This window comes from Andrena cerasifolii, chromosome 4, assembly GCF_050908995.1.
Source record: "Andrena cerasifolii isolate SP2316 chromosome 4, iyAndCera1_principal, whole genome shotgun sequence".
Classification (NCBI taxonomy): domain Eukaryota; kingdom Metazoa; phylum Arthropoda; class Insecta; order Hymenoptera; family Andrenidae; genus Andrena; species Andrena cerasifolii.
Window position 1 is genome coordinate 20,510,542 of NC_135121.1, and position 26,063 is coordinate 20,536,604.

The window sequence follows — 26,063 nt, forward strand, 5'->3', positions numbered from 1 at the left end:
TATTTATAATGGCAAAACCCGTCGTCTACCATGCGATGCGAGCCAGTTAGTCGCCGTTAGTCGCGGTTGGATAAGAAAAAATACATTATGCGTGTATCGAGTACTTTTCGTTCATAGTACATACATTGTTATCATTGTAGTGATGAAATCGTAGCGGTATATTCAAAAGATGAGAGAGAGAGAGGACAGTCAATTTTTAATGCACGCCACTCGTTTTACACGAACGTAAGTATACTTCCTTCGAGGATTGACATCTCAAAGTTTCGAAATTTTCTATCACTGTTCAAAGCACAGCGAAGCACCCAAAGCACTCGAGTCGAATCGGTAAATACAGATACGATTCCCTAGGTAATTCAAGGCATATGCCGCATATGGATAAATTCTCTTTACCGACAATAGGTTAGGTTTATTCTTTCTTTGGTACAGTTTACAAATTACAAACTACAATACAGAGTCGTCATTTAATCTTGCAACCCGCGCGCGCGCGAACAGGTAACATGGCAACAGCGTCTCACGGACGCATTCCACTACACCATGTACCGTCCCGGCGTTCGGAGAGCTGCCAGCGACCGCTGGACAGCAGTGATGCCCGAGCTTCGAAAATTTTGGGATGCTCTCTTTCAAATCAACGTCGCAAAGAGCTATTTGAAATTTCTCGGCCAGGGTTGAAGAATTTCGGGCCTTTTTCGTATAACTTTTGAACTATAAAAGATATCGGAATGCAATTTGCGCCGAAAAATGAGGAAAAGTTATTCCTTCTTAATGATGGATAATTTAACATATTTTACGTTTACTTAATTTTTCTTTTAACAATTTTTTAACCATAATTGTTGTGAAAAGCTTTTGCAAACTGTTTATTTGATACTGTATTTATATAATGCTCTTTTTAAAATTCATGGTGTTGATAATCAATAGGTTAGTTGTTTCTGTATCATTACTTTCATAAATTGAGAAATTTAATTTTTATTCAATTATGTGTTAGTTCTGCAGACCTCAATCCTCAGGGATTTTTTATTCGTTTTATCGAGGAAAATCACTATAGCCTTTTTCCAGTCACACGGTATACCCTGAGCCCGTGTTAAATAATATACGAGATTCAGCGCCCTCTGGTGCTCAGGTCCGAAGTTTCGATAAAAGCGGCAATATTTAAAAATTATAAAGTTAGAAATGAATGAATTAAAATATTAATTAAACGAGAAATAATTAAAAGGACTGTAAATTTGATATTATTTTAATATTTATTAATGGTGAATTACATTATGAATATTACAGACATATTACATACATTACATTACATATACATATATAAATAAAACATAATAAATAAAATTAAATTAATTTTTAAAATTATACATAAAGTATAAGTATAAGGAAGTAATTGAAGGTGAAAAGAGATTTCTTTATTAATACTAATTTCAAACTTCATTATTTAATAACATTGAAAGTTAAGTTATTGCTTGAAATCATTATAAGTACATCGTTAAATTTGCAGGTTCTGAGAAAAAGTGGTGATTTTTGTCTTTGGCCTGTGATCTATGGCACCCTTTAACGTGACAACGAACCATTATTTACAGTTTCTTCACCTTTAAATCAACGAATATCCCAAGCCCACTATTTACAAACAGCTACAAACAGGTATATTTGGCAGCCAAGTTTGGCTTAGTTTTTTTACCTCCCACTCTGCTACCCGCAAACTGAATAATATTGAGCCTGAATAGACAGGTGTCGCTTACATCGCATATTTCTGCTTCTACTCTATCTTACCTACTGTGATCTTACCACTGATCTGTATATAGAGATCAGTGGATCTTATAGTCTTTGGCTGTCACGTGACAACAATTTGTTTCGCGATTGGCCGAAACCTTCATCGAATGAACGACATGCCTGAGAGACATTTCCTCACCCTTTCATGCTCCCCTCTTGCCAATACTTGACGATGGAGAAAATATCTTAACATAAAATTCGCCAAATTGCAACTTTTCATCGAAATATTTCAGCTCATATGGCACGTAGGAACAAAACGAAGACACTTTTCTTATCTAAATAAGCTATCCATTAAGACCATTAAAAAATTAATCGGATCAACCATTATTGAGATTCGATAATCGAAGGGTTATAAAGCACTCTGTGTCTCTTGATTCTCCCTCGTTCTCCACATGGTCTTTTCTTTCCTTACCGTGTCTTCCACTTCCCGATCATTGCTACTATTTATTTCGTTGTCTATTTGATTCTTTTTCACTCTTTCACACTAGTACCGCTCCATTCACGTGACCATCTTCACTTTCCCTTTACCGACAATTTTTTCGTAACATATGGATATGGAATTTAAGATGCACTTTCCTCACCGATTCGTGGATACTTCTATGCATCACATTTAACAGTTTCGATAATTGCAACAGATTTTGAATACGAATTTTTAATAATTTGGACAGTTCTTAGCGAAAGTTTCAAAGAAGGTCTTGTAAATTTAGAAGAATGAATCTGATGTCCAGAGAAGAGATTAATATCAGGCGACTTTTGGCAAGATGTGAATTGATGGCAAAAGATGATCCTCATAAGGATTGGAAGCTTGAGAAGGTTTTGAGAATTGAGAATTCTGTTAAACGCATTTACTTGTATGTGTTTTTTAAAATTCAAACGTTTCATGCGAGTATATCAATTCTTTCAGTATATCCTTGCTCTTGATGATATGATAAAACAACTGCAAACATATCCAAGGTAATAGTTAGCTTTAATATCGTGAAATTTTGAAAGCTTCTATTTTTACGGCGACTGCACTGAATAATTCTCCTTCCTCCAGTAAACCATCTAAAGATGTTATGACGAGCTATGTTACACGTATAGACTTCCTAAAGGGGCTAATAAATACAACAAAACTGCCTAATCCAGTGGATAGAGTAGCAGCAGTGCAAATGTTATCAAAGAGTTCTGCGACGTTTAATGATTCGATAGGTGCAAATATAACAACGCAGATACATCAGAAAACCTCGGCGAAATACAACAGAGAACTACGAGCAGAATTGTTCCACAGTGACAAAGGTGAACTATTTGGTCTGTGGTATACCAGCCCCGATTTAACAAGGATCTGTATTTCACAGGGTTGTTGGAGGATGGCGTACGGCAAAGATTATCTAGTACAAATATGCAGGACGATGATTTGGACGCACTTTTAAAATACAACAGAAACATTCAGGAGAAGATTGCGGAGAATATGCTTTCAATGACCAGTAGCATGAAGGAGCACGCTCTGGCGGCAAATGCTATTATAAAGAAGGATATCGGTTTGCTCGAGAAGTCTGATAAATTAACCGATGTTAACGCAACTAAATTGAAAACAGAATCATTAAAGCTCAGGGAGCATACTACGTCGCATTGGCGATGTTGGATGTGGGTCATGATAGCATTTGTTCTAGTTGTATTTTTCAGTAAGTATTAAAGGGAATAGTAAATCTGTACTGCTAAAAGCTGTACTGTTAATGCGCTAGTCACGCATTTAGCTGTACTAGCATTCTGTCTTCCTGTTTACGGTACAGCTGTATAGTGCAGTAGGCTGGCTCTTATTTTCGACTTCTGAATTTTCTTCGGCGCACCCTCCAGAATAGTTCTAAAGAATTAAAAACGAAAACTGTGTAAAGTTTCAGCTCGATCGGATAACGGGAAAAGGTGCTGCCCTTGGGCCCTTAAACATTTAAATAATTATTTAACAGCTCGCGAAATTGATTTTATATAATATCTCCCAAGTTATTGATTAAATAAAAAAATGTATCAAACAAAAGTTGTAGATTCGGACAAAGGGCATCTTTTATGTTCTATTACTTTTTCTCGTGCGACAGTTTCCGAAAAAAGTCCGAAAAACTAAACAAAATAACTTTTTCCCCCTCAAATTGTAGTTTTATTTTCGAGCACTATTTTTTAAGCATTTAAGGAGTGGGGGCATATACCGAAATATGCGAAAAAGATACAAAGAAAATTTCATATTTTCAGTGTTTGAATATATCGAGCACTCAATATAAGGAAAAAAAATTTTTTTTTCCGCATATTTCGATATATGCCCCCCCCCCGTAAACGTTTAAAAAATAGTCCTCGAAAATAAACATTACATTTTTTTGTACACCTTCAGAAATAAATAGTGTTCGAGAAGCATTTAAACTTTCAAAATTCGAGAAAAAGTTTTTTTTAGTTTTTGGGACTTTTTTCAAAAACCGTTTGTCGCACAAGAAAAAGTAAGAGATCATAAAAGATGCTCCTTGTCCAGATATACAACTTTTGTTTGACACATTTTTTTATTTAATCAATAACTTGGAGGATATTATATAAAATCGACTGTGTGAGCTGTTAAATAATGATTTAAATGTTTAAGGGCCCAGGGGCACCTTTTCCCGTTATCCGATCGAGCTGAAACTTTACACAGTTTTCTTTTTTAATTATTTGGAACTATTCTGGAGGGTGCCCCGAAGAAAATGTTGAGAAAAAAATTTACCAAGAGTAAATAAGAGCCACCCTAATAGTACATGTATTACATGAATCGAAATTACTTCTGTATCTTTTCTTTCACAGATATGGTATTATTTATGAAGGTCGCAAAAAAGAGAGTGTAGAACTTAATGTAGGTATATACGTGTGTTTTAAAATTGCAACCTGCATGTGGGAGAAATTGACTGTGCACAGCTGTGAACAGTACCCATGTTTCACATGGGATCATGATTGTTATTATTATTATTATAAGCATGTCTGCCGCGAATGCCGCGATGAATGTGCCTGTGCAAACACCTGTACCACCCAAAACTATTTGGAAACCTGGTAAATAATACGAAATACAAATGACATTTTCAGTATCACTTATAACTAGGTATTCATATTAATTAATACAAGATAATTTTGTAGAGGAGAAAGAAGTTAAATACATAATTTGTTCGCATCAATAAAAGCTGTAAATACAGATTTATACAATTGAATATGGGAATTTTATTAATTATTACCAAATATTCTAATAATTTCACTGTAGAATTCACTCGACATTTGCTTATATCACTGTCGAATGACAACTGTCAGCGTAACATCTTTCGATGCTCCGTCTCTTTTCCTTTTACTTATTATACTTATTTCTGTGTTAACCATGCATCGATATTTAGAAATATTAGTTCTTTCACGTTTAATTTATTATTCTTTTTTTAAGGTAAGGTCAAAGTTGTGCGAGCATTATATAAATATGCAGCACAGAGTGTAAGCATATGCTTTTGTTAATAATGTAATAGATCCAGGAATTTCCACAACAATCGTGTAAATAGATCGTACATTCTTTTAGGCAGATGAACTCTCGTTTGACGAAGGTGAGCTGCTTTATGTTTACGAGAAAGATGTGGAGCCAAATTGGTGGAGGGCGAAATGTGGAGATCGAGAGGGTCTGGTACCCGCCAATTATGGTGAATTTAGATTTCGGATGAACAATTTAATTTGATAGTTTATTATATCTGCGAATGAAATGTAAGAAAAGATAAATCTGTATGCAGTCGAGGAACAAACTGAAGAAATTGAATTACCAATGCACGATGCTGCGAGGCGTGGAAATTTGTTAATATTAAGGGAATATATAAAAGAAGGAGTTTCCGGTACAGGTTTGGATGCGATGGGTAATACCGCGCTGTATTGGGCTGTGCACGCTGGTCATTTAGATTGCGTCAAAGAACTTTTAAATGTGCCTCACTCCGTAGTCAATGTTCAAGTAAGCAAAGTACGGTATAATTGTCCCTATAACATTCGTTCCTTCTACATACACATACCTTTTATTACAGAATAAGCTTGGTGAAACTCCTTTACACGTGGCAGCGTGTCGTGGACATGCAGATGTAGTAAATCTATTATTGCAAAATGGCGCAGATCCTGCCATCAAAAATAATGATGGTTTAGTTGCTGAACAATTGTCTTCTAAACTCTCAATTAAGAACGAAATACAATTAAGTCGACGTGACGATAGTAGAATCAGTGGGTACGTAGACGATGACTATAATGACGATAGTGATTAAAATGATAAGTATTGCTTAATATTTACATAGTTAAAGAAGTATTATTATTAATTAAAAATAACTAGGAGTATAATACGTACATATTTAAATTCGTGAATTTTTATGTCTGAACTTTGTACATGTAACTGAATTTTAATAAATAATTGTTAAAAGAAACTTACGTTATTAAGTTGATTTTAACGGTCAGTTTTATTATTCGCGTGAAAGAAAAAAGATTATAGAGAGGAATATTCACAATGGCTATCTCAATGAAAAATTGATTCTCCATGAATAAACAGATATAAAAAAATATTTAAATTTTATTCTACAGAAATTTTAAATCCGTTATACTTATCCTTCTTTATATATTTGTCTCGTGTTATTGTATTTCTCAGCTATCTACTTACCTGTAAGTCGTAAAAAAGTAAACTAAATATACAGTGTAACTGTATATTTATAAATGAACACAATTAAGAAACTAAACTGAATTCTGAATAATATGTCCTGCTCAGATTTTTTTGCTGAACCATCGATTGAAGTCTAATCGTAATAATAATTGAGCTAAATGTTCGCCACTGGGTTGTGCGCGAACTCTGTTTAATGTTTTCGTTAGCCAATTCATTAAACTCTCGAGAGTAGTAGACAATGTTTTAAGTTCCTCCTTTTCGGTTAAAAGCAAGTTACCCATTTCCCACATCGACGCTTGCAAGATGAAATCGTCGCAAAGTCGTAGCAGAAGTTTTATTAGCTTATTCACCTATTGAAAAGCATTTGGTGGATATAATTGATATATTTACTAGTAGCTGTGCAATCTATTCGGTATACATAATAAATATAAATTAAACTAACGTACCGGATTTTTTCGTTCCACCGAACTTCCTAATAAGAACGTCTGCGACATAACGTTAGCCAGGAAAATAGAGTGTGCTTTTTGTACATCTTCGAAATCTCGAGTATTTTTCATATTCACTTCCATGATTGCATACTGGCTTTCTAACACATCCACTTGTAGATAGTATTGTAAATTATCGATAATAAAGATCAAGTTATTCCGCAGTTGAATTACACCAATATCGCTGGAATGAAAAGAAGATGATCAATGTTAGACCGACATCGGTAGTTTGCTTTTACCCACAATGTTGTAATTATATCTTACATATTCTTATGATACATATGCTCGCTCCAAAGATTCCACAAGTCGATTTGTGTTTTCTTAACTCTTAATAGAAATCGGAATAAGGTATTATAGTCATTTAAAGCAGGTGGACTAAACAATAAGTGTAATGGCCATATGACTTTGTACTTGAGACTAATCATCCCCCATCCACGTCTTTCTATATTTATTTAATAAGCATTAATTATATATTATCAACATTTTGGTTTCTATGGCAAACTGAATATGGATATACGAGCTCTTGTGATTTCTTACCAATGGGATCTTTGCGTTCTTTTTCAGTGAATTCAGTACTTTCTGCTTCGACGTCATCATTTTCTTCTACTGGGACTGGGACTATAAAATTAAAGCTATCCATAGCATTCTCATCGTTCAAATGCATCTTCCTCAAAGCTATTTGGAAGGCTAGGTTGATATCTCTAGACGTATGATTTGTTGGCGGCTTATTCAATATATGCGCGGTAAGCCTAATGAATTCTAGAAACAAATCCCCCCGTCCCATAAGGAAAAAGTCTTTGAGTAATCTAAGCTGCTGCACCAGTTGCGCTTCTTCCACAGCAACTCGCCACAAAAGTTCAGTTATACATTGTTTCAATTCATCGATCGTACGTTCGAATTCAATAATATTAAAAATAGCTTTCTTTTGAAGATTCTGAAGTTTAAGGAAATATTCATATTCCTTGTCTCCCCATATGGAACTTTCATTCTGATCGGCAACAGCAAAATCTACAAACACGAAAAGCTTTCAGTGTCTCGTGCCTCGTAAGGTTTAGCACTTCCCTTTATAATCACCTTTCTTTTGTCTCGGATCGTTTCCAAACATTATGATGGTTTGCCCTATAGTCAAAATTTTAGCCGCTAACGATGGCCTAATATAAGAGGGTAGCACATCTATTTCAACATTGTAATCCCACATATCGGCATTGAACTTTGTATTTATAGCATCGACGATATTGTTTTTATTGCCCGCTAGTATTAAACTGTTTTGTCCCTCTGATATCTTCTGAATGAAAAACTCACTGTATATGTCTTCTAAATGGCCATACAAGAGCCAGCTTGTCAAGTGTTTGTAGAAAACTATATGCACGCAGTGGGCCATCCTGAATAACGATGAATTAATTAAAACTATATTATATAACAATAAAGGCAAGTAGGGCTGTACTTCCGAAAGGGACAAGGATCTGGAAAGACCCCAAATATAAAATTTTAGCTTCGGCAATTAATGCATTCAAAAGATACAGAGGTAATTGTGCATAAAAGGGTACACCTTACCGATTTTTTTTAATCACTTTACCACGGTTCCCCCTCTTAACAATATTTCTGTTGACTTACATCGACACAACACATTCTATTTTCCAACTTGTCTCGGGTATTAATATTGATTGTGGCTAGATTAGTGCGGGGACGCGTAAAGCATGGTAGCGAAATTTCAAAAATACAAAATGGCAGGACGGGGGGGTTCTCGGGTAGGGGGGCCTGCACCAACGTCCAAAAGAAATCCAAAAACAAAATTAATTTTTTATTAATATTTCGGAAACTAATAAATACCCGAAGCTACAATTTTAGATTTAGGGTCCACTCACCCTCCCCACCCCTCTCTCCAAACCTCATCTCGATCGGCCACTGGTCCCTTTCGTAATAATATCCGCAAGTAGTTATAAGAGCACTTACTTTTCTAAAGCTGATTTTACTTCAGGGATTCCAGTGTGCATATTTTCATGTAAACATTGTAACAGTTTACAGCCGTGGACCTTTTGTGTACGAATCTGAAACAAAGTAGAGACATAAATTAAGTTTCTACTAGGTTTCATGACATTCCTAAGTGTATATTCACCTCTCGTATGATAGAATTTAGTACGGAAAATAGGCATATGTATTTCTGAACTCTACAAAGAATGAACGATAACGGCGTATAGCTGTCATGAAGAACCACATTTTCTAAATCAACGATCTCCTCGCGAAATGGTTCTAAAGCTTGGTCCATTCCTTCGCAGAGAGCTTGTAGATACAGCCCTTGGCGCAGGTCGAGCAATTCTGTAGTGTATAAATTGGCATTGAAAGACTGTAATACAATGATACTCTAATACGCAGTTAGTAGGTTTAACAAAAACTTTTATACCATCGCTGGATCTTGAAATATCCGACGCGGTGCGCACTTGAATGAAGTTTCTAATAACATTGCACTCCTCGACTATATCCAATATCTTTTTAAGTAATGCACGTTCCCCAGGATGTAGGTACTTGTCAAGATCAATGGTCTAGAAAAACAATAGATGTGAGATATACATATAGAGCGAATTGCACTGGCAATAAAGATAATTCTAGCCTCACATCTGTCTCCAATATTTGCAAAGCGTTGGTCGTACAGCCCCACAATGACAGCAGCACTTCGTGTAACATTTTACAAGTATCTCTGAATTTGAAAGGAAATTGCTCTTTCGTGTCAAATTGCGTTGCATATCAACAAAGACGACAGTAGTATACAGAGTTGCAAATTAAATAACCTGTAATTATTTAAACTATCAGGGTTCATGCCTTTGGGAATGGTGTAAACATAACAGAAAATTATCAGACACACACTGCATACCGCATGCTTCTTTGTCTGCCCATTTCTCGCTGTTATTATGTACTTTATTGCAAAGTCAATGTTTAATATAAACACATTCTGTTGACATGCTTTTATTTCCTTTCACGTAGGTATTTATCTATTTAGCTTTATTTACATATGGCATATGGCATGTGTATGCGTATAATGTATGCAGCGTATATACTATACACAGGCGCAAGGAAAATGAAGCTTATCCTTTCATGTAAGCTACTTTTGATTGAGAACGCGTATCGGCGTATTCATTGGCTTATTTAAGGACAGATTTAAGTACGGTAGAATTAGCTGCACATACTTACATGTATGTGCTTACATATGTAGAATTTAACTGAACGTCACTTACGCTCACGAAAGATAGAAAGAAATCATGAAAATATATCGAGTTGTTATTTGTTATTGCAGAAAGGTTGCAACTTTCAACATTTAGTAATGTGAGATGAATATATCTAAAATACTTCACGAAACCTTCAACGAACTATGCGTTATTTTCAATTAAAAGATATACTTTAAGTAATGTAGATAACCTTAAAGAAATAAATTAAAATTATGTGTAAGTATAATTTAGGATGTAGCACTGTCTCTGAATAAGCTTAAAAACAAGTACTTTGTAATGAATCGATGCGACAAGTATTAATAAAACCGATATATGTCTGCCTCCTAGAAACTGCTATTTATAATAAACATTACAGAGATTCAATTATGGATGCATTAGAGGATGCATTGATATGTCGTTTATGCGGTACAAATCTTGCGGAGGGAAAGTGCAAAGATATCTATGAAGGATCCTCCGACTTGATGCATAAAATAAAAGAGACTTTACCGATTCCAGTACGTTGATATACCTAATAGAAACTAAAGTAAAATGTATAAGTTTTATCTTTACGGCAGGATTGTTTAATCGAGCTGCTTTAAAACTTTGCACTCGTTTTGTCTAATGTTTTCATTAAATTCGATAGAATTACATAGGCAACTTATTAATTTTATGTTATTTTGAATGATTGTTCCAGATATCTGTAGAAGATAATGGTTCGAAGCATGTATGCTTGGCATGTTATGATAAAATCGTCCTTTATCATAAATTCATTCAGGACGTAGTGAAGCATTCTAAGACATTGGAAAATGTGTCTGAAATCAAGTCCTCGATTAATCTGTCCAAAGAGGTGACGGAATTTTCGAAAATTCATAGCGACGCTGTATATACATGTCCGAACTGTAACGTAGGCTTAATGATTCTGTTAGTCAGTAATTCACAAGGCTGTGATTATACCTTCCAAATCTCACTAGCAATGGTAAATCGTTCTGAGAAAAATCATATCGCAAAGGAAAAGAATATTCAGATACATAATAATGCGATACATCTGAATCATCCTAAGAACAACGTGCATCTCAAAGATGAGAAAGCGACGGACACGAAGAACGATATTGAGAATATATCTAATCAAATGAATCTTACGTTGCTCGCGTTACAAGATGAAAATGTAAGTTACGACGATATATTGTCTGGTAAAGAAATCTCTGAAATTGGAATGCAGAAGAAAAGAAAGAGAAAGCACGAGGAATGTAATTCTTATGATCATCCCGCTACACCAGTGAAGATACTGAAGTTCGAGGGAATATCATATGTGCCTAATGAGAATTCAGCAACCAGTGATTACAATTCTGCAGATACTTTTATAAAGCTCGAACCTGAAAATGATAACGCTTATTTTCTAGACAGCGAAACTGATTGCAAAAGTGAGAAGGATACTTATACGATTGAATCGCAGGATATATTTGAAACGAATGACACCCAAGAAGAAAATGATATATATAAATCTTGCCTGAAGTACGTGTGCAAACTGTGTGGAGCACGCTATCTGTCGCATCTGAAATATGAGTTTCACATGGAGAGACACAAATTGGGTAAAATATATAAGTACGAATGCACCGTATGTGAGAAGGAAGCGAGTAGCGAAAACCTATTATGGGATCATTATTATCATACGCATAAAAGTTTACAACGCTATATTTGCATCGAATGCGGGAAATTGTTTACGAAACGATCCAGACTGAATGGTCATCAAAAGAATTACAAACATGCTGGCGTGAAACTGCTACAAGTCGGTACCAGTGAAGATACTATTAGTAACGATGATATAGAAAAGGCTATAGCGTCAGCGAAGGAAGGAAAGATTTCAGTGAACTGCAATCTCTGTGGAAAATTGATCTCAGATTTAGATCCGGATGCTATTAACGATTTAGTCACGTGTGCTACTTGCGAAGACTCGACGCTTTCTTTGATGGTGGATGGGAATGAAACGAAAGTAATCTCCCCTAGACAGTATCATTGTTCTAAATGCCCTAAACACTTTGTACGGAAAGAGAGACTGGAGTTTCATGAGATGAGGCATAATGAGAATATGAATGAATTTATTTGCAGTACTTGTGGAAAGGACTTCAGAGCAGAGAATTCTTTGTACGAGCATTATCTTTTCGTTCACAAAGGAGCGAGACCTCATATCTGCGAACTATGCGGTAAATCATTTCAATTGAAGGCCAGATTAAAAGAACACCATCGAATTCACACTGGCGAAAGACCGTACCAATGCGACATTTGTGGCCAACGATGTAGAACTACGAATGCTTTGAAGCTCCATAAGAAAGTCCACTCTTCTCATAACAGGTATACTTGCAACGTATGTAATAAATCGTTCAGTAAGAAGCAAAATATGAACGAACATTTAGAGAAGCATTGGAAGAAAGACAAAAATGTAACGTTACCGCAATTGTTCACGTGTCCGATTTGTTTAGAAGATTTTCCGACATATCGCATGTTAAAGTATCACATGATAGAAGTTCACGAGATAAATAATCAGGACCCAATTCTGACGAAACAAAAGCCATGGTACGAATGCACGGAGTGCCATGAGAAGTTCAAGCATCAAATGTCCTTAAAGGCTCACAAAGAGCGAGTTCACGAAGGGAAAGTAAATCCTATTTACCACTGTGACATATGTAACGCTACGTACAGAGTCAAGCAACTTTTAGTAAATCATATTAAAAGTAAACACAACGGCGAAAGGCGTTATAAATGCGCGCAATGCGAGAAAGGATTTAACGATACTAAATCTTTATACAATCATGTACTATTGCATACCGGTAAAAAACCGTTTGTCTGTGAATACTGTAACACGAGTTTCAGAAGGAAAGATTCCAGAGATCATCACCGCAGGAAACATACAGGCGAACAGCCTTATCAATGTCCAGACTGTGGCGAATCATTTTCTACTTACAACAACAGATCTAAACACCGAAAGCGAGAGCACGGAGAAGGGGACCCAGAATGCCCTGACTGCGGGGAGAAATGTAGCAATCAACTAGAAATTAGAATTCATTTGAACAAACATCTTGGAGAAAAATTGAAGCAATTGCAGAGTGTAAAGTCGGAAGGGTCGTAGCTTGAAAGCTACGGAATATTCGAACTGGTACAATGGGACCTTGTTTAACCAATTTAGCCAGGACTGTTTAAATTGGGATCTGATAAGAAATTATAGAGATTATATTTATTAACATAAATCTATTTATTGTAGCATGTTATTATTACGGGAATTATTGAAATATAAAATTATAGTCGAATTAATCAAGATCCCATTGTAAGAGGAAACTAATTATTTCATGATATGCTACATTTAGATCAATCGAATTTCCATTACTAACATTTTGGCCTTAAAGAAATCCATTAGTGGTACCTATTTATGAATCTGAAAGAAACTGCTAGAAACTTAAAGCTACTTTATTAACTTATTTCTCTTTGCTCTTGTTTCCAATAAAACAATGCCTTATCTTCTTTGCTATTCTCTTTTGCCAAGGAAAAGATATTTACGCGCCTGTAAAAAATGCAATAAAAGAAAAAGACAGTTTGTGCAAACAGAAATATAGTTGAAATAATAGAATATTTCAAACCATACGCACTAATTGTAAGTTCTATTTAAGTTACACACCAGTCTATTTACATTGAAAATGTTTCTCATAAGTATTCTAATGTTAAGTAGCTACATTAGTAATGTACACAGACGGCTATTAAAGCAAACAAAAGCATAATATATTTTTAGCATATTAAACAATGTACGATATAATGAAGAACTATATAACTTATCAAGCATACGTGCAATTATAACTTTTCTTATTCTATTGTATATAAAATAATATACTCTATTAATTCTGATTGTTATGTATATACCGTTGAAGAGACTTTATAATAAAAGCAAGAAGTACTTGTGTAACTTTTTAATCCCTTTGGAAAACATTTCCCGATGAACTTTTTTTACCGGTATTATTTTAATACAGAACAACATCAACAAATCGTTCAAAGTTTCTTCTCTCCATCGAGCGACCGCTTTTACAACCACCGGGCCCGTTGAACGTGAAATAAATATTTCTTTGGAGGTCGTGTGTTGTTGAGTGTACATAGTAGGTAATGTAGAAGATCGGATAAGAGAGGGGGGTGGTGGTGGAGAAGAGTGCGCGTTGTTTTTTTTCGTCCCGGGTCTGCTAGCTTAGAGGGGACTCATCGTCAGTAATGCTACCTGAGCAGACCCTGCCTCAGACGCTAAGATGCGCTGAGATGTTAAGTGCTGGCGCTAGGCGAAACGGGTATATATACGGAAGTGAGGATGAGTGAGGACTTGCGAGAGGGAGTCGAGCTGAGTGGCCCTCTGGCGGAGACATCCGGCCACGTCGCTCGAGACCGCCACATTTCATTTCCCGTAAATATCAGGATCGTTAAAATGCTTTTCAAATTTTCAAAGCATTACCCGCCAATTCTGTTGTAGTGAAATTAATGGAAATGTCGATTATTAATAGCGACGTGGCGCGTGGTTCTCACATGTAGGAGCAGTCCGCGTACACGTGTGACCGGGACAAATGTCAAAATTTAAATGGTTGCGCCTCAGCCGTCGGCGTACGACGCGGCCAGACGCGGCGCTGTCTCGTAAAAATCAGGTGGTTGCATTTACCAGCTGTGTACTGCCACCCTATATGCACGATTGCGTACATCGGGTCATCGAATATTTTACCGTGGGAACGTCGGCATCGCCGGTAAACGAATGGGGATTAGGCCCAAGATCCTCTATTACTTTTAAAAAGCCCCCAAAGTTTTCCGATCGTTCGAAAAATCAACAAAAATAACACATGGGGGAACTACTTTCGCGCGGAGTAACATCAGGGGAACGTTCGAGCGAGTCGATATTCATTCTGCTATTTTACCGCAACAATGCATTTTTTTACTCGCCCGGTCGGCTGGAACGGCGGTGCCCGAATTTTCGGGGGCGCCGGAGTCGAAATTTCTTAAAAGTCTGCGCTTTTTAACCGGTGATTCGCCTAAACAATTTTCGCGGAGGAATAATGTCGTGCTGCGATTCCGCACAGGCGCAAACCGGGCCCGCTCATTGGCCGAGGGAAGCGAGCGATTCACACGCACACGACGCACACTCTTTTCCGCGAATACGTATTCACGGACACCGATACAGCATTTTCGTGCAGGACCCAGGGCTGTACCCATCGCGCGCAATACTCCGCAAAACGACACGATTTTTTTTTCATATTTCCAGGAAAATTCACGCGCCAAATTGAAAATCCACACATCCACGTTCCCACGAAATAGCTTCGAGCATCCTGCTGGCAATCATTCGCCAAGAGAAACCTAACATTATAATTCTTTGTCACCCAAAGACTCAATTTTCCCGGAAACGGTGACGATCGAACTACAGCCATTACCATCGCAAATACAACGATACAATCGTACATAGCGGTATTATTAAACTGATTATAATCAAGAATTCGAACACCATCTGATTAATTATTTATCGCGGAGAGTGCCCACTATTTTGCGAATATAGGGCCATGGGAAATAGGCACAGAAGTATCAGTGTCAAATGTTTCAAGGCTTAAACGAATGAAATATTGCAAAAACTCCTACGTGGCTGTACGGGCAGCGTCTTTTTTTGTTGTCGCAGAAATCGACGATTGGTCTGCTGGTGGGATATTTGAGAGGAAAATGGTGATACGTACGATCCTGGTTAATGGACGTAGGTAGGGGCGAAGGGAGAGGCAGGTTCGCGACACAGCGGTGCGCGCGCGCGTACCCGCACGAACACACGCACACCGGCGCAGAGCGGAGAGCGAATTCACTCGCCGGCTCTCAACAAGAACGCGTCGGCATATACACCGTGCTTGAACAGTACAGAGGTGGTATATATCTGTTATTTATCCTACGGTCGAAGGCGAGTTAATCGTGAAAATGGCCGGGGAAAAGCGTAGCCAGGATCAAGAGGAGGCTTTGCTATCGGAAACGGTGATATTGGTTGACATCGAGGGCACCACGACGAGCATAAGCTTCGTGAAGGTAACAAAGACCATGGCCGTGAGGCAGAACGCGCCCCTTGCGGGCTCTCGCATTTCACCGGTTTTCCGCACCGTTCTCTGACAGTACCCGATGATACGAATTTTCCACGCGGAAAACACCTTGCGGCGAGGTTTCCGCGCGCTATCGCAGCCTTCCGGGGTCGAAGGAAAATTCGCGGATAATGGGTTTCGCGCGTGTTGTATGCGGCCTCTCGGTGGCACTATGCCGGCTGAAATCCAGTTCAGTTTCAGTCTCCCTGCCCGTGAGACAGCGAAATTTCATGGGAGATAATAGATGCTGTTCGATCGGATAGAAACGGGGCCCCCGTGTCCGGCGTGATCCCGTTTTTCGCGTTAAGATCTCGTACCACGTTTCCTTTTACGTTCTATCCAGTAATATGTATTATAATCGGTGCTCCGCCGAGATACGTCGTACCAGTGAAAACAAACCGCGCGTGCCCCCTTAAAAATATCGGTTACTAGACGGCAGGCAAAACTGGCCGCGAGCCATCATTTCGCGACGCTGTAACGTGCACGATTTTTCAAAATAACGGACATCGTAACGGCGCGTTGCGCTCTTTTAATTCGATCCGTGGTGCACGCTGCATTTACCCTCGATCTTCTTATTGCAGGACACACTTTTCCCGTACGTACGCGAGAATTTGAAGAAATATGTCGAAGCCAAGTGGGAGGATGAGGAATTCAAGAAGGACTTTGAGAAGTTGAAGGAGCAGGTAAACATTTTGTCTAGGGTTCAACAACTTTACGTATATATATCCACGAAAGATGGTCGATTTGATATGAAAATATTATTTCTCTTTTGTTCCTTTGTTGCTGTTCAATGATGCAATTGAAGGCAGCACAAAAAAGGGTAATATTTGGGAGAGTTGTATTGATTGTTTATGGAAACATTGTGTTACTGTTTTCATCAGCTTGCCTACTTCTTTCCCTGTTAATAATATAGCACGGTGCAATAAATTTAGTATTCGGGCTTTTAATAATGAATCCTAGAAATTGGCCAATGGCATGTCAGGAAAAGGGCAGCTGGTGGTTAGCATTGACCTGAGAGGATTCTTTGTCCCAAAAGTCTACTACCCTGGCTGCAGCCTGTGACATTTCACATTCAGATCAAATAAATTCTTCATGCTGTGTTTACTATTCTGGATTTCAAACATTATTTACAAATTCGCTCAAAATACAACATGCATTGATTTATGTTCAAATATAGATGAGCAGTGTGACTAATGAGGTCAATATTGTAGTACTAGAATTTAATTAATCGTCATGAATATTTTATTTGAACTTTATTTCAATTTTTGCTCTGGTCTTATGTTACTTGTAAACTTTCTTAATCATAAGTCCTTTTACAACGCTACACATGTTTTGAGCTAACTAACAAAATGTATAGAATTTTAACAAAAGAAATTGTAAATATAGGAGAAGTAAAGTTGACTCCAAGTCCTTTGTGCCCCTTTAAATAAACTACAAGATGTTTCGAAACTACGCGCACAAATTTCAATTTTTTAATGAACACGGATCTGCGCACTAATCATTTTTTCTAGATATTCATCTTTCTATGCTGCGAGTCAATACTTCTGATATTTCAAGTGTCTAGCGCACTGACAAGTAACAGATAATTTCGGAATGAATATTTAATGAATAGTAGGTCTAGTTATAGGTCAATTTTGTTTATACTTTTGGTTATGCGGACATGTGCACCAAGTAGTCATGGTTTCTGTAAGCGACTTAATTTAGGAAAAAGCACTTTTACTAAAAGAAAAGAAGACTTTTCCTTGCATAAAATAATATCGCGAATCATTATAAATTTTGTAAAGTCAATTAACATGTTTACCATAGGCAAAGAAAGATGAAGAAGATAAAGTTAATGGTTTTGTATCGATTACTGGTGCCAATAAGGAAGAACAGAAAGAGACACTTATGAAAAATATATTATGGCAAATGGATGGCGATCGTAAAACTGGCGCACTGAAACAATTGCAAGGACATATGTGGCGCGAAGCTTATAATTCTGGAGCAGTTAAAGCACAGTGAGTTTTCTTATATCATATTTACATCAGAATGTTTTAAAAAAATATTCAAGTTATAATATATTACACGTACAATAGCGATGTTACAGAAATATATCTGCGAGTGTGCTGCAGATACTTCTTAGCATATTCCCTGATTTATTAATATTTTTAACATTTATATCAATACATGTAATGCAACAATTTGATAAAAATATAATGATACGCGAGCATATAATACCCACACGATGTGTGCGTATCATTGTCATATTTAGTGAGGTGAATATGTTGTGTAATGGCTCACTTCTGTTTGATGCATATGTGCCATTATAAACACATAAAACAGATGAATAATGTAATAAGCGATCGAGAGTGTGGTAACAGTAACGAGTAAATTATTTGTGCAGTGTTTACGAAGACGTGCCAAAAGCACTAGAATCATGGACAAACGATGGTAGAAAAGTCTATGTTTATTCAAGTGGTAGTGTCGAAGCACAAAAGCTATTATTCGGACATTCTGTGCACGGTGATTTACTTAAGGTATTTTAAAACACGTGGATACTAATAAATAACTTAGCTTAGAGATACGAAAAGATATAAAAGCTCTTTACTTTGCATTATGTTGTACAATTTTTATAAGATGTAATGACATATTATTATTGCAGTATTTCAATGGCTATTTTGATATCGAAGTAGGTGCTAAACAAGAATCAAATAGTTATAAAAATATATTAAGTAAAATTGGAGCGGAACCATCGAATGTACTTTTCCTCACTGATACCGTTAAAGGTTGGTAATTAATTGCTCCGTAATATTTCTAATACAACTATTGCGCGTGCAAATTATTACTAATAAAACTATTATCCTTTCTCACGATAGAAGCTGCAGCTGCTAAAGGGGCAGGTTTATCCGCGGTGGTAGTACTCCGGGAGGGCAATGCCGCTCTTACGGACGAGGAAAGAGAATCTTTTACAACCATTAAGTCATTCCTAGACTTAACATTTCAAACGTCTACGAAGCGGCAGAAGTTAGATACAACGGAGACGCAAGAGAATACAAAGAAGGATGCACCTGATGTTAGTGAACCGATGGACACTTCCGAAGATGTCGAAATGTCCGATGCCAGTGAGAAAAAGGTTGAGAAGCCAGACGTAAAGGAGGCTGCTCCGGTGGAAAAGAAAGAATGCATAAAGGATCAGTCACTGAAAGAAGCACTAGCCTCAGATACGAAAGCAGAAGAACCTATGGTTACCGATGCGAAGGATTCGCCAATCGCTGAGAAGGTAATGAAAACCGAGGCTACAGAAAAGCTAGAGAGTCAGCCGCCCGAGGTGAGTGCAAAATCAGACGCGTGCGAAAGTGTGCCTGCCACCAGCGACAAGCCTGAATCAACATCGGCACCTTCCAAGAATGACGCGGATAAGCCTGCGGATTCTGAGAAGGCAGAGAAACCCGCAGATGTTAAAGAGAAAACTGCCGAACCTGCAGCTGCAGAAGCGACTCCAACTGTCAATGACCCCTTGGATGCTGGGACATGCGAGCCTAAATCAAAGTCTGAAGAGATTTCTACTGCGGAGAAAAAGACTGAGGAGCCCACGAATAACGCTAAAGAAACGAAGTCAGAGGATACTAAAGTGTCAGATGCGAAACCCGTTGAAGAAGTATCGAAAGAGAAGAAGAGTAGTAATAGCGTAGAAGAGAAAGCCGAGGAATGCGCCGCCGCTAAAGTCGAGAAAGAAGCGAAAGAGGAGCCCGCTGATAAGCCCGTAACTAAACCTAGCACAACGGAGGCTCAGAAATCAGAGAAAGAGGAGTCCCCGGCAAAGTCTACGCAACAGTCCGCGAAAACGGAGGAGAAGCCCGCAGAGAATGGGGACGTCTCATTATCAAGTGTAGAAAAGGTAACTGCGCCGACGATATCAGAGCCAGAAGCTACTAGCAGCAAAATAGACAAGAATGTTGAAGTAAAAAGTGCAACGGAGGCAGTTACGGAGAAGAAGTTAGAGACGGAATTGGAATCTACCAATGAAAAGTCCCCTAAAGCGAAGGAAACGGAGGAGGCAACTACCACGCCTGACGCCGATAAGGACGAAGCCAGCACAGAAGCGTCAAAGCAGGAATCAACAGAGAAACCGGCGAAAGAAGAAACGGTAGTGGGCGAAGTGAAAGAAACAAACACAGTGGATTCTGAGAAGAAGAAGCTGAATGGTACGACACAGAACGGGGACACGGACGCGCCAGTGTCGGATGATAAATTGCACAGAAACGGACTGAATGAGGGGTCATCGAATGAGAACGTTAATTCGTCAACAAGCGAAAGCACATCTGCGCAGAACGGTGAACCAGAGAGTTCCTCGGAGGCTAACGCGGAATCCATAAAAGTCAAAAAGGTCGTTGATTCTACAGTAGCCGACGGTGCTGGCGAACCCGACGTTGTTCCCCCTGTAGTTGTAGCTGCGACGTCTTAATCTTGTTCTTATACATTTTAAGAAGTCCTTCATACATAACCCCAAGCCCACAATACTTATCCGCAGGTATAAACTGAAAAGTTGGCTCCCTACACCTTACATAAATCGTACGACGTTAAAGATGTAATACGTTAATTTAAGATGCAGTTCATAGGGTTTCTATTTCTCCGACAAATACGAAGGGAAAAAGCGATAACACGATACGCGACAGCGCGTGCTCCACATTCGATTATCTTCTTCGATGTCGTAACACACTATGTATCACGGCTTGTCCATTGTGCTCGGTAGAAAATGGTAATTGACGGTCGAAGGGGTTCCCTCTCCTGTTTTACGTCGCTCAACCGATCCTGTTCTATCTCGACCTGTTTCTGTTTCGTTCCTCCGTTTCTAGTTCGTTCGTACCAAACATAGTTCTTACGCTTCACGCCTGTATAACACGAACTGACTAAGGATAATCGAATGTGGTGGTTCGCTTTGGTCGGCTTATAAGTATTCCTCAATTTTCTTTCTTTCTATTTTTTTTTCTATTACATTTTACAATGTGTATTAAGATCTTCTTTTTGTACTGCCTAAACGGAATGTTACGGTATGAAAACTCATAGGATAGGAAATTCATCATAGTTGGAGTATGCTAAAAATACCGAATGTACCCTGTGCCAAATGAATGAATTAATTCATCAGTTCGAAAGTTTTTCTACGATTGATACGTACAGCGTTGAAAGTGCTGCTCGATACTTTACTTTCTTAAAACAATCGGGAAACTTTAAAGGCTACGCGTATGATTTCTAAGACTGAATTGGTAATGCCTCGAACAGTCGCTGGTTTTAGACTATACAACATGATGTTTGCATACTCTTTGTGTACTTAATTTTATAAACCGATGAACACAGTAATCTTTGAATCATAGGTCTGAAATCCGAATGCAAGTAAGCTGTGTCTTACGTTGAACTTTATTGGACTACGTTAGATGTATACATATATTTGCCCCCCGAGGGGCGGAACTGCGACTTATCGCGATGTTTCCATGACATCGTATTCCTATTTTCTTTTTGCGACGTTTATTTATCAAAATGTATACCTCTAGCTTAGAACATTTCGAACGATGTTCTCGCCCCCCCCCCCCCCACACGTATCGCGTAATTTTTTTTTATATTTTGTACCGTAAGTCGTTCGTTCGTTTTTAATAATTTGGAAGCTTTGCGTTGCATTTATGCGTTTCTTAATAGTCTCGACATTTGTATCGTCAGTGACACAACTAACATGATATTACTTTATACAATACGCTATTAGATATATGAAATTTCATTGCGTCTGATAGTATGTAACATGGAACAGTCTGATTACGAGGAAAAAGCATATCGATTTGGGAACGTAACTCTTTTTCATTCCTGTGAATTAATGTCAAAGCTTTTTATATAAACAACCACGCCTCGACGGTGGTGATCGATGTTCTCTTCCTTCTGCGTTTTTTTTAGGATTCGTAAATTATTCTCCGAATTTGACAAGGACTCGGTTATTTATTTATTATCCATTCCTGCAAAATTGACTGTGATTTAACGATATTAATAGACATAGGGAACTTGAAACGATTCATTATTAATCACGTATAGTAATTCCTTTGGCAGGTTATCGTATTAATACTATTATTATCATCTTTGTTTTTTCTTTGTTTTTTTTTTAATTAAAATTAATATGCATCCTGTCCGAATCAAGCCACTGTGAAGACTAGGCCACAGTATAGACTATAGTGAGCGAATCAAAGTTTCCATACGCTTTTGTTTACATTCTTTCTTCTTCTGTTCCTTGATTTCCGATCGTTTCTTCTTTTGCCGGCGACTATGCTAGGGAAACCTCAACGATCCGCAATGAGAAAAGAATAACGAGATAAAACGAAGTGCGACGTCAGCGTGTTTTTTTTTCTAGTACTCGTTACTTATAAGTACATATGTGTAGTCAGTAACAATTATAATTGTGAGACTTCAAACGAATGCATACTTTTACTGGACACTTTGACAGACCTCGCATTTATTTATAAACTGTGTCCTTTCGACGACGTGGGAAGAACGTTTCTCCCTTAAAAGCACACCCACCATCTCTGGCGTTGCACGCGACCCATCACGCACGACGAAAGGAAAGTGGGATACAAATTTGCGAAACGCCGATCCATCGATCGCGTACCGAAGAGCGGAAGTTAAAGAAGAGGAAAAAAAAAGAAAGGAAAGAACGTATGCTTGATTCCTTGTCGGGACTCGCGAGATCCGGGGAGATCATAGCCGTTAAGACCAGTAACCGATTCGAATACGAATTCCATTGGATGCGCCGCGTGTTCGAGTCTTACCGATCGGCATCGTGAATTTGAAACGATCGCGTATCGGAGTAAGCCGAGAGGCATCACCGATAACGCAAGATTGCCCAACTTGCTCAAAGCTGAACGACGAGAGCGATTTGTATTGTAACTTTTTTGGGGTGGGGAGAGAACGGTGGCAATCCCCGTTATCGATGATCCCCGGAGGAAACACGATATTCACAGGCTCGAAGCGTAAACCAACCGTAAACTGCCGATCTTTTGCCATAATATGGTGGATTCCTTAATCACGCTCATTCGATAACAACCGATATTCACGTAATTCTGCCTATGACCGCATGTCCGCGTGCGAGCCGATTGCCAATCGCTACCGTAACACTTAAGCTACGGCGGCCGCCTATTGCGGATGTGTATCAGGCTCTTCTCGGCTGACTTTCACGGCATCATCTACTAATCGTCATCCCATATCATCCATTCTTATTGTTGCGTCGATGGTCGGAAGAGCCGAGGGTGCACACCCCCAATTGGCGTCACCGGTCCACCTCTTAATTTGCAAGTGTCCAATGTCGACGGACATAATTTCTCCTATTTAAAACGTGCGCGGTCGCTTAATTGCTAATGGTAACGTGGTTAATGTTCTAAGTTTAAGGAACCGTTAACTCTTTGCGGTTCGATTTTCTTCGTACATTGAGAATGGTGGAGGCGTGGGTGTGAATTCAATTGCGCGACGGAAGTAGCAAAGGGGATGGAAAGGTCTTTGTTCGTTTTTAAAATATTCTGCTTCTCTGGGTGGAGAGTGTTTTAAAGTAAAAGTGTTCTGGGAACGAAAGAAACGATGGGACACGTAGATTCACAGTCGCGTGAATCCTTGTGTTATTGGAAATGTAAGAGAAAAACGCAAGATCCGATATTCATTAAGCATTTTAAGATTATCCACGCCGACCCAGGACGCTGAATATATTAAAAACGATTACTTTAGCAGACTCGCGGTTACTGGAACTTCTCCATCGCTCAATTAAGCTATCGCCCATAATTCAGTGACGTCCTGTATTCGACGTCGAATACCAGTCCTTAACTACACTTTATACAGTAATTAAAACGATGTGATTGAGAGTGAGACACGATGTTCACCCCGTGCCGCTCCGCACGAATAATGGATTTTGATATCGAAACCGCAAGGCGTTGAACAATGCGTTTACAAGTTTGGCATTCTGGACGTAGCGACGCGTCGACGCAGATATTCAGATCGACGTTTGATAACCGGTGCGATCGCTCTATGATAATATCAACACAGCTTTTATTCTACGTGCGTATTTATTAGCCAGGGGAGGGATCACTCTACGGCCGCGCGGCCGTATCATGCACTGCCTTGTAATTTATTATTTGATGTAACGGAAGGCTTGGCCGATCAGAATCTCCATCATCGGGGCCCCCCCCCCCGAGTTACAGTCGGCGGAGCGTTGACGATTTACAATACTTTTCGGTCGGGAATCGAAAGAGGTGCGCGCGTCTTCGTCCCTCGCGGCATTTTATCATTGGAACCCGTGCACGCCGGCGACCGTGTGGTATTCGCGCTGCGCACCGGAGAACGCGGGCGCCTCTGCTAATAGAGGACGGTCGTTGGCGTCGTGCGCGCGAGACTCGTCGCCCTTACAGAACATTAGAATACCTAAATAAGACGTCATTAAATACCGAGGATAGGAGTGCTAACGAACAATAGCTTCTCGTATCGATTAGCGATTATTATTTGTGTAAGTCATTGGCTATTTTATGTAATACGTCAATATAAGCGTAGGAGAGAATACGGACTTGATTGATAATTTTTAACGACAAATGATCACCGACGGAGGAGAGAACCCATTTAACGAGAACCGCTCCGTCGCTATTTCCTTCTTAGCCGACTATATTTTACTTTCCTTCTTCTCGTTACGGGACGACACTACTATTATTATTAGTATTATTGTCACTTCATTCGGTGTTCTATCTAAACCTAAACGATTAACGTGTGCATGCGCATGCCAGCGCGCGTGTGTCTGTGTGTATGTGTGCGTGCGTGCGAACGCGGCGACGACACAAAACCGAACCTTCATTTTCATCGTGTCGATCTTTTACGAGATTTATTACCGAGTAACATCGCCGACCCCCCCGCTGAAACGGCGTGCGTACAGAACGAGTCGATGACTCTATTTTCTTGGACTTTCTTTGCTGCATCCGTAGAGCAACGTAAATGAATTTTGCAAGTAGAATCGGAGCGTTCGCCTCTTCCTTATTTTCTCTATTTTTTCTGTGTTAATCGTCTCATCGGTCCTCTGAGTCTGGTTGCTTGGCGAGTTCAATTTGTTGAGAGTGTCAGGAAGAAAGAGGAAGAGAGAGAGAGAGAGGGCGAGAATGAGAGTATCCATGGAAAGTATGAAGTCAGCGTGCTCAACCATTTTCTTCATACTGTAAATTTTGTTTAGGTGTATATATTGTGGTACATTATACATTATAACGAAGTAAGGAAACGATTAGCGTCCGTAACTTAGAATTAAAGGAACGATATAAATATGGTTAAAAGGGGAAGCAAACAAAAAAGAAGTGGAAAAGTGTATCGATGTACGTGATCGAAAGCTAAACTGCCTCCGGTATATTGTTCCCTCGAATTCGGTTCATGCTAGACTCTTGTCCTCAGCTAGTCGATAACATTAGGCGCAACAGCATATTTTCTCGCCAACCCCACGAACCCCCAACCACCCCACCCCCCCTCCCCCCCCCCTCAACCCCCCTGGATCGATCCTCTGAGTGCTAGTCATTCTACTTGCGCGCACTGAAGCATCAATTTTCGAGCAGCCAACTCAAATTGGATCGAGATGTAAAAACCACCGTGTCTCTCGGACGAACGCAACATTTTACGTTGAAGCAATAAATACTAAGCCCGGATACGATTCATTTCTTTTTCGACGTAATGTTAAGAACAAGATGTATCGAATATTTGGTACTTGAAATACATATTGTTCGAACGTACGTTCTCTTGGTTTTTCCTGATCACGCCAAACTTTAATCTTCATTTAGACATCGCGAACTCGATCGTCCATCTTTCAATTGAGGACCTTGCCACAAAA

General features: G+C 38.8%; 5 protein-coding genes across 8 annotated transcripts; 4 read left to right on the plus strand and 1 right to left on the minus strand.

Moving 5' to 3' along the window:
* Nucleotides 1-113: 113 nt before the first annotated feature.
* On the plus strand, nt 114-4,955 carry Use1 (Vesicle transport protein Use1). The gene is given in 6 exon segments (XM_076809968.1): nt 114-225; nt 2,472-2,577; nt 2,669-2,718; nt 2,801-3,048; nt 3,051-3,425; nt 4,558-4,955. Coding segments are annotated over 6 exon segments (876 nt in total). The 5' UTR covers nt 114-169; the 3' UTR covers nt 4,599-4,955.
* LOC143367800 (osteoclast-stimulating factor 1-like) lies at nt 4,661-6,176 on the plus strand. Of its 2 annotated transcripts, XM_076809973.1 has the most exons (5): nt 4,701-4,800; nt 5,177-5,223; nt 5,306-5,423; nt 5,511-5,722; nt 5,793-6,176. In XM_076809973.1, exons 1-5 carry the CDS (start codon nt 4,701-4,703, stop codon nt 6,021-6,023), a joined length of 708 nt encoding a protein of 235 aa, XP_076666088.1. In that variant the 3' UTR covers nt 6,024-6,176. The 2 variants fall into 2 exon arrangements, with proteins under 2 accessions (XP_076666089.1, XP_076666088.1); XM_076809974.1 differs by lacking the exon at nt 5,177-5,223 and having other exon boundaries at nt 4,661-4,800.
* A 128-nt stretch (nt 6,177-6,304) lies between these two features.
* Nucleotides 6,305-9,647, minus strand: Grip75 (gamma-tubulin complex component 4). The gene is made up of 9 exons (XM_076809959.1): nt 9,508-9,647; nt 9,296-9,434; nt 9,011-9,210; nt 8,848-8,942; nt 7,969-8,276; nt 7,432-7,902; nt 7,159-7,336; nt 6,856-7,078; nt 6,305-6,759 (listed from the first exon to the last, which is right to left on the minus strand). The coding sequence occupies exons 1-9, from the start codon at nt 9,574-9,576 to the stop codon at nt 6,511-6,513; spliced, it is 1,932 nt and encodes a 643-aa protein (XP_076666074.1). The 5' UTR covers nt 9,577-9,647; the 3' UTR covers nt 6,305-6,510.
* Nucleotides 9,648-9,747: 100 nt separating this feature from the next.
* LOC143367790 (uncharacterized) lies at nt 9,748-14,039 on the plus strand. Of its 3 annotated transcripts, none has more exons than XM_076809956.1 (4): nt 9,748-9,869; nt 9,957-9,986; nt 10,471-10,609; nt 10,789-14,039. In XM_076809956.1, the coding sequence occupies exons 1-4, from the start codon at nt 9,850-9,852 to the stop codon at nt 13,216-13,218; spliced, it is 2,619 nt and encodes an 872-aa protein (XP_076666071.1). In that variant the 5' UTR covers nt 9,748-9,849; the 3' UTR covers nt 13,219-14,039. The 3 variants fall into 3 exon arrangements, with proteins under 3 accessions (XP_076666071.1, XP_076666072.1, XP_076666073.1); XM_076809957.1 differs by lacking the exon at nt 9,748-9,869 and adding an exon at nt 10,184-10,331 and having other exon boundaries at nt 9,955-10,082; XM_076809958.1 differs by lacking the exons at nt 9,748-9,869; nt 9,957-9,986 and adding an exon at nt 10,113-10,331.
* Nucleotides 14,040-15,921: 1,882 nt separating this feature from the next.
* On the plus strand, nt 15,922-24,764 carry Enoph (enolase-phosphatase E1). Its single transcript, XM_076811407.1, has 6 exons — nt 15,922-16,163; nt 16,795-16,896; nt 18,020-18,210; nt 18,597-18,729; nt 18,855-18,978; nt 19,069-24,764. Exons 1-6 carry the CDS (start codon nt 16,059-16,061, stop codon nt 20,655-20,657), a joined length of 2,244 nt encoding a protein of 747 aa, XP_076667522.1. The 5' UTR covers nt 15,922-16,058; the 3' UTR covers nt 20,658-24,764.
* Nucleotides 24,765-26,063: the final 1,299 nt, after the last annotated feature.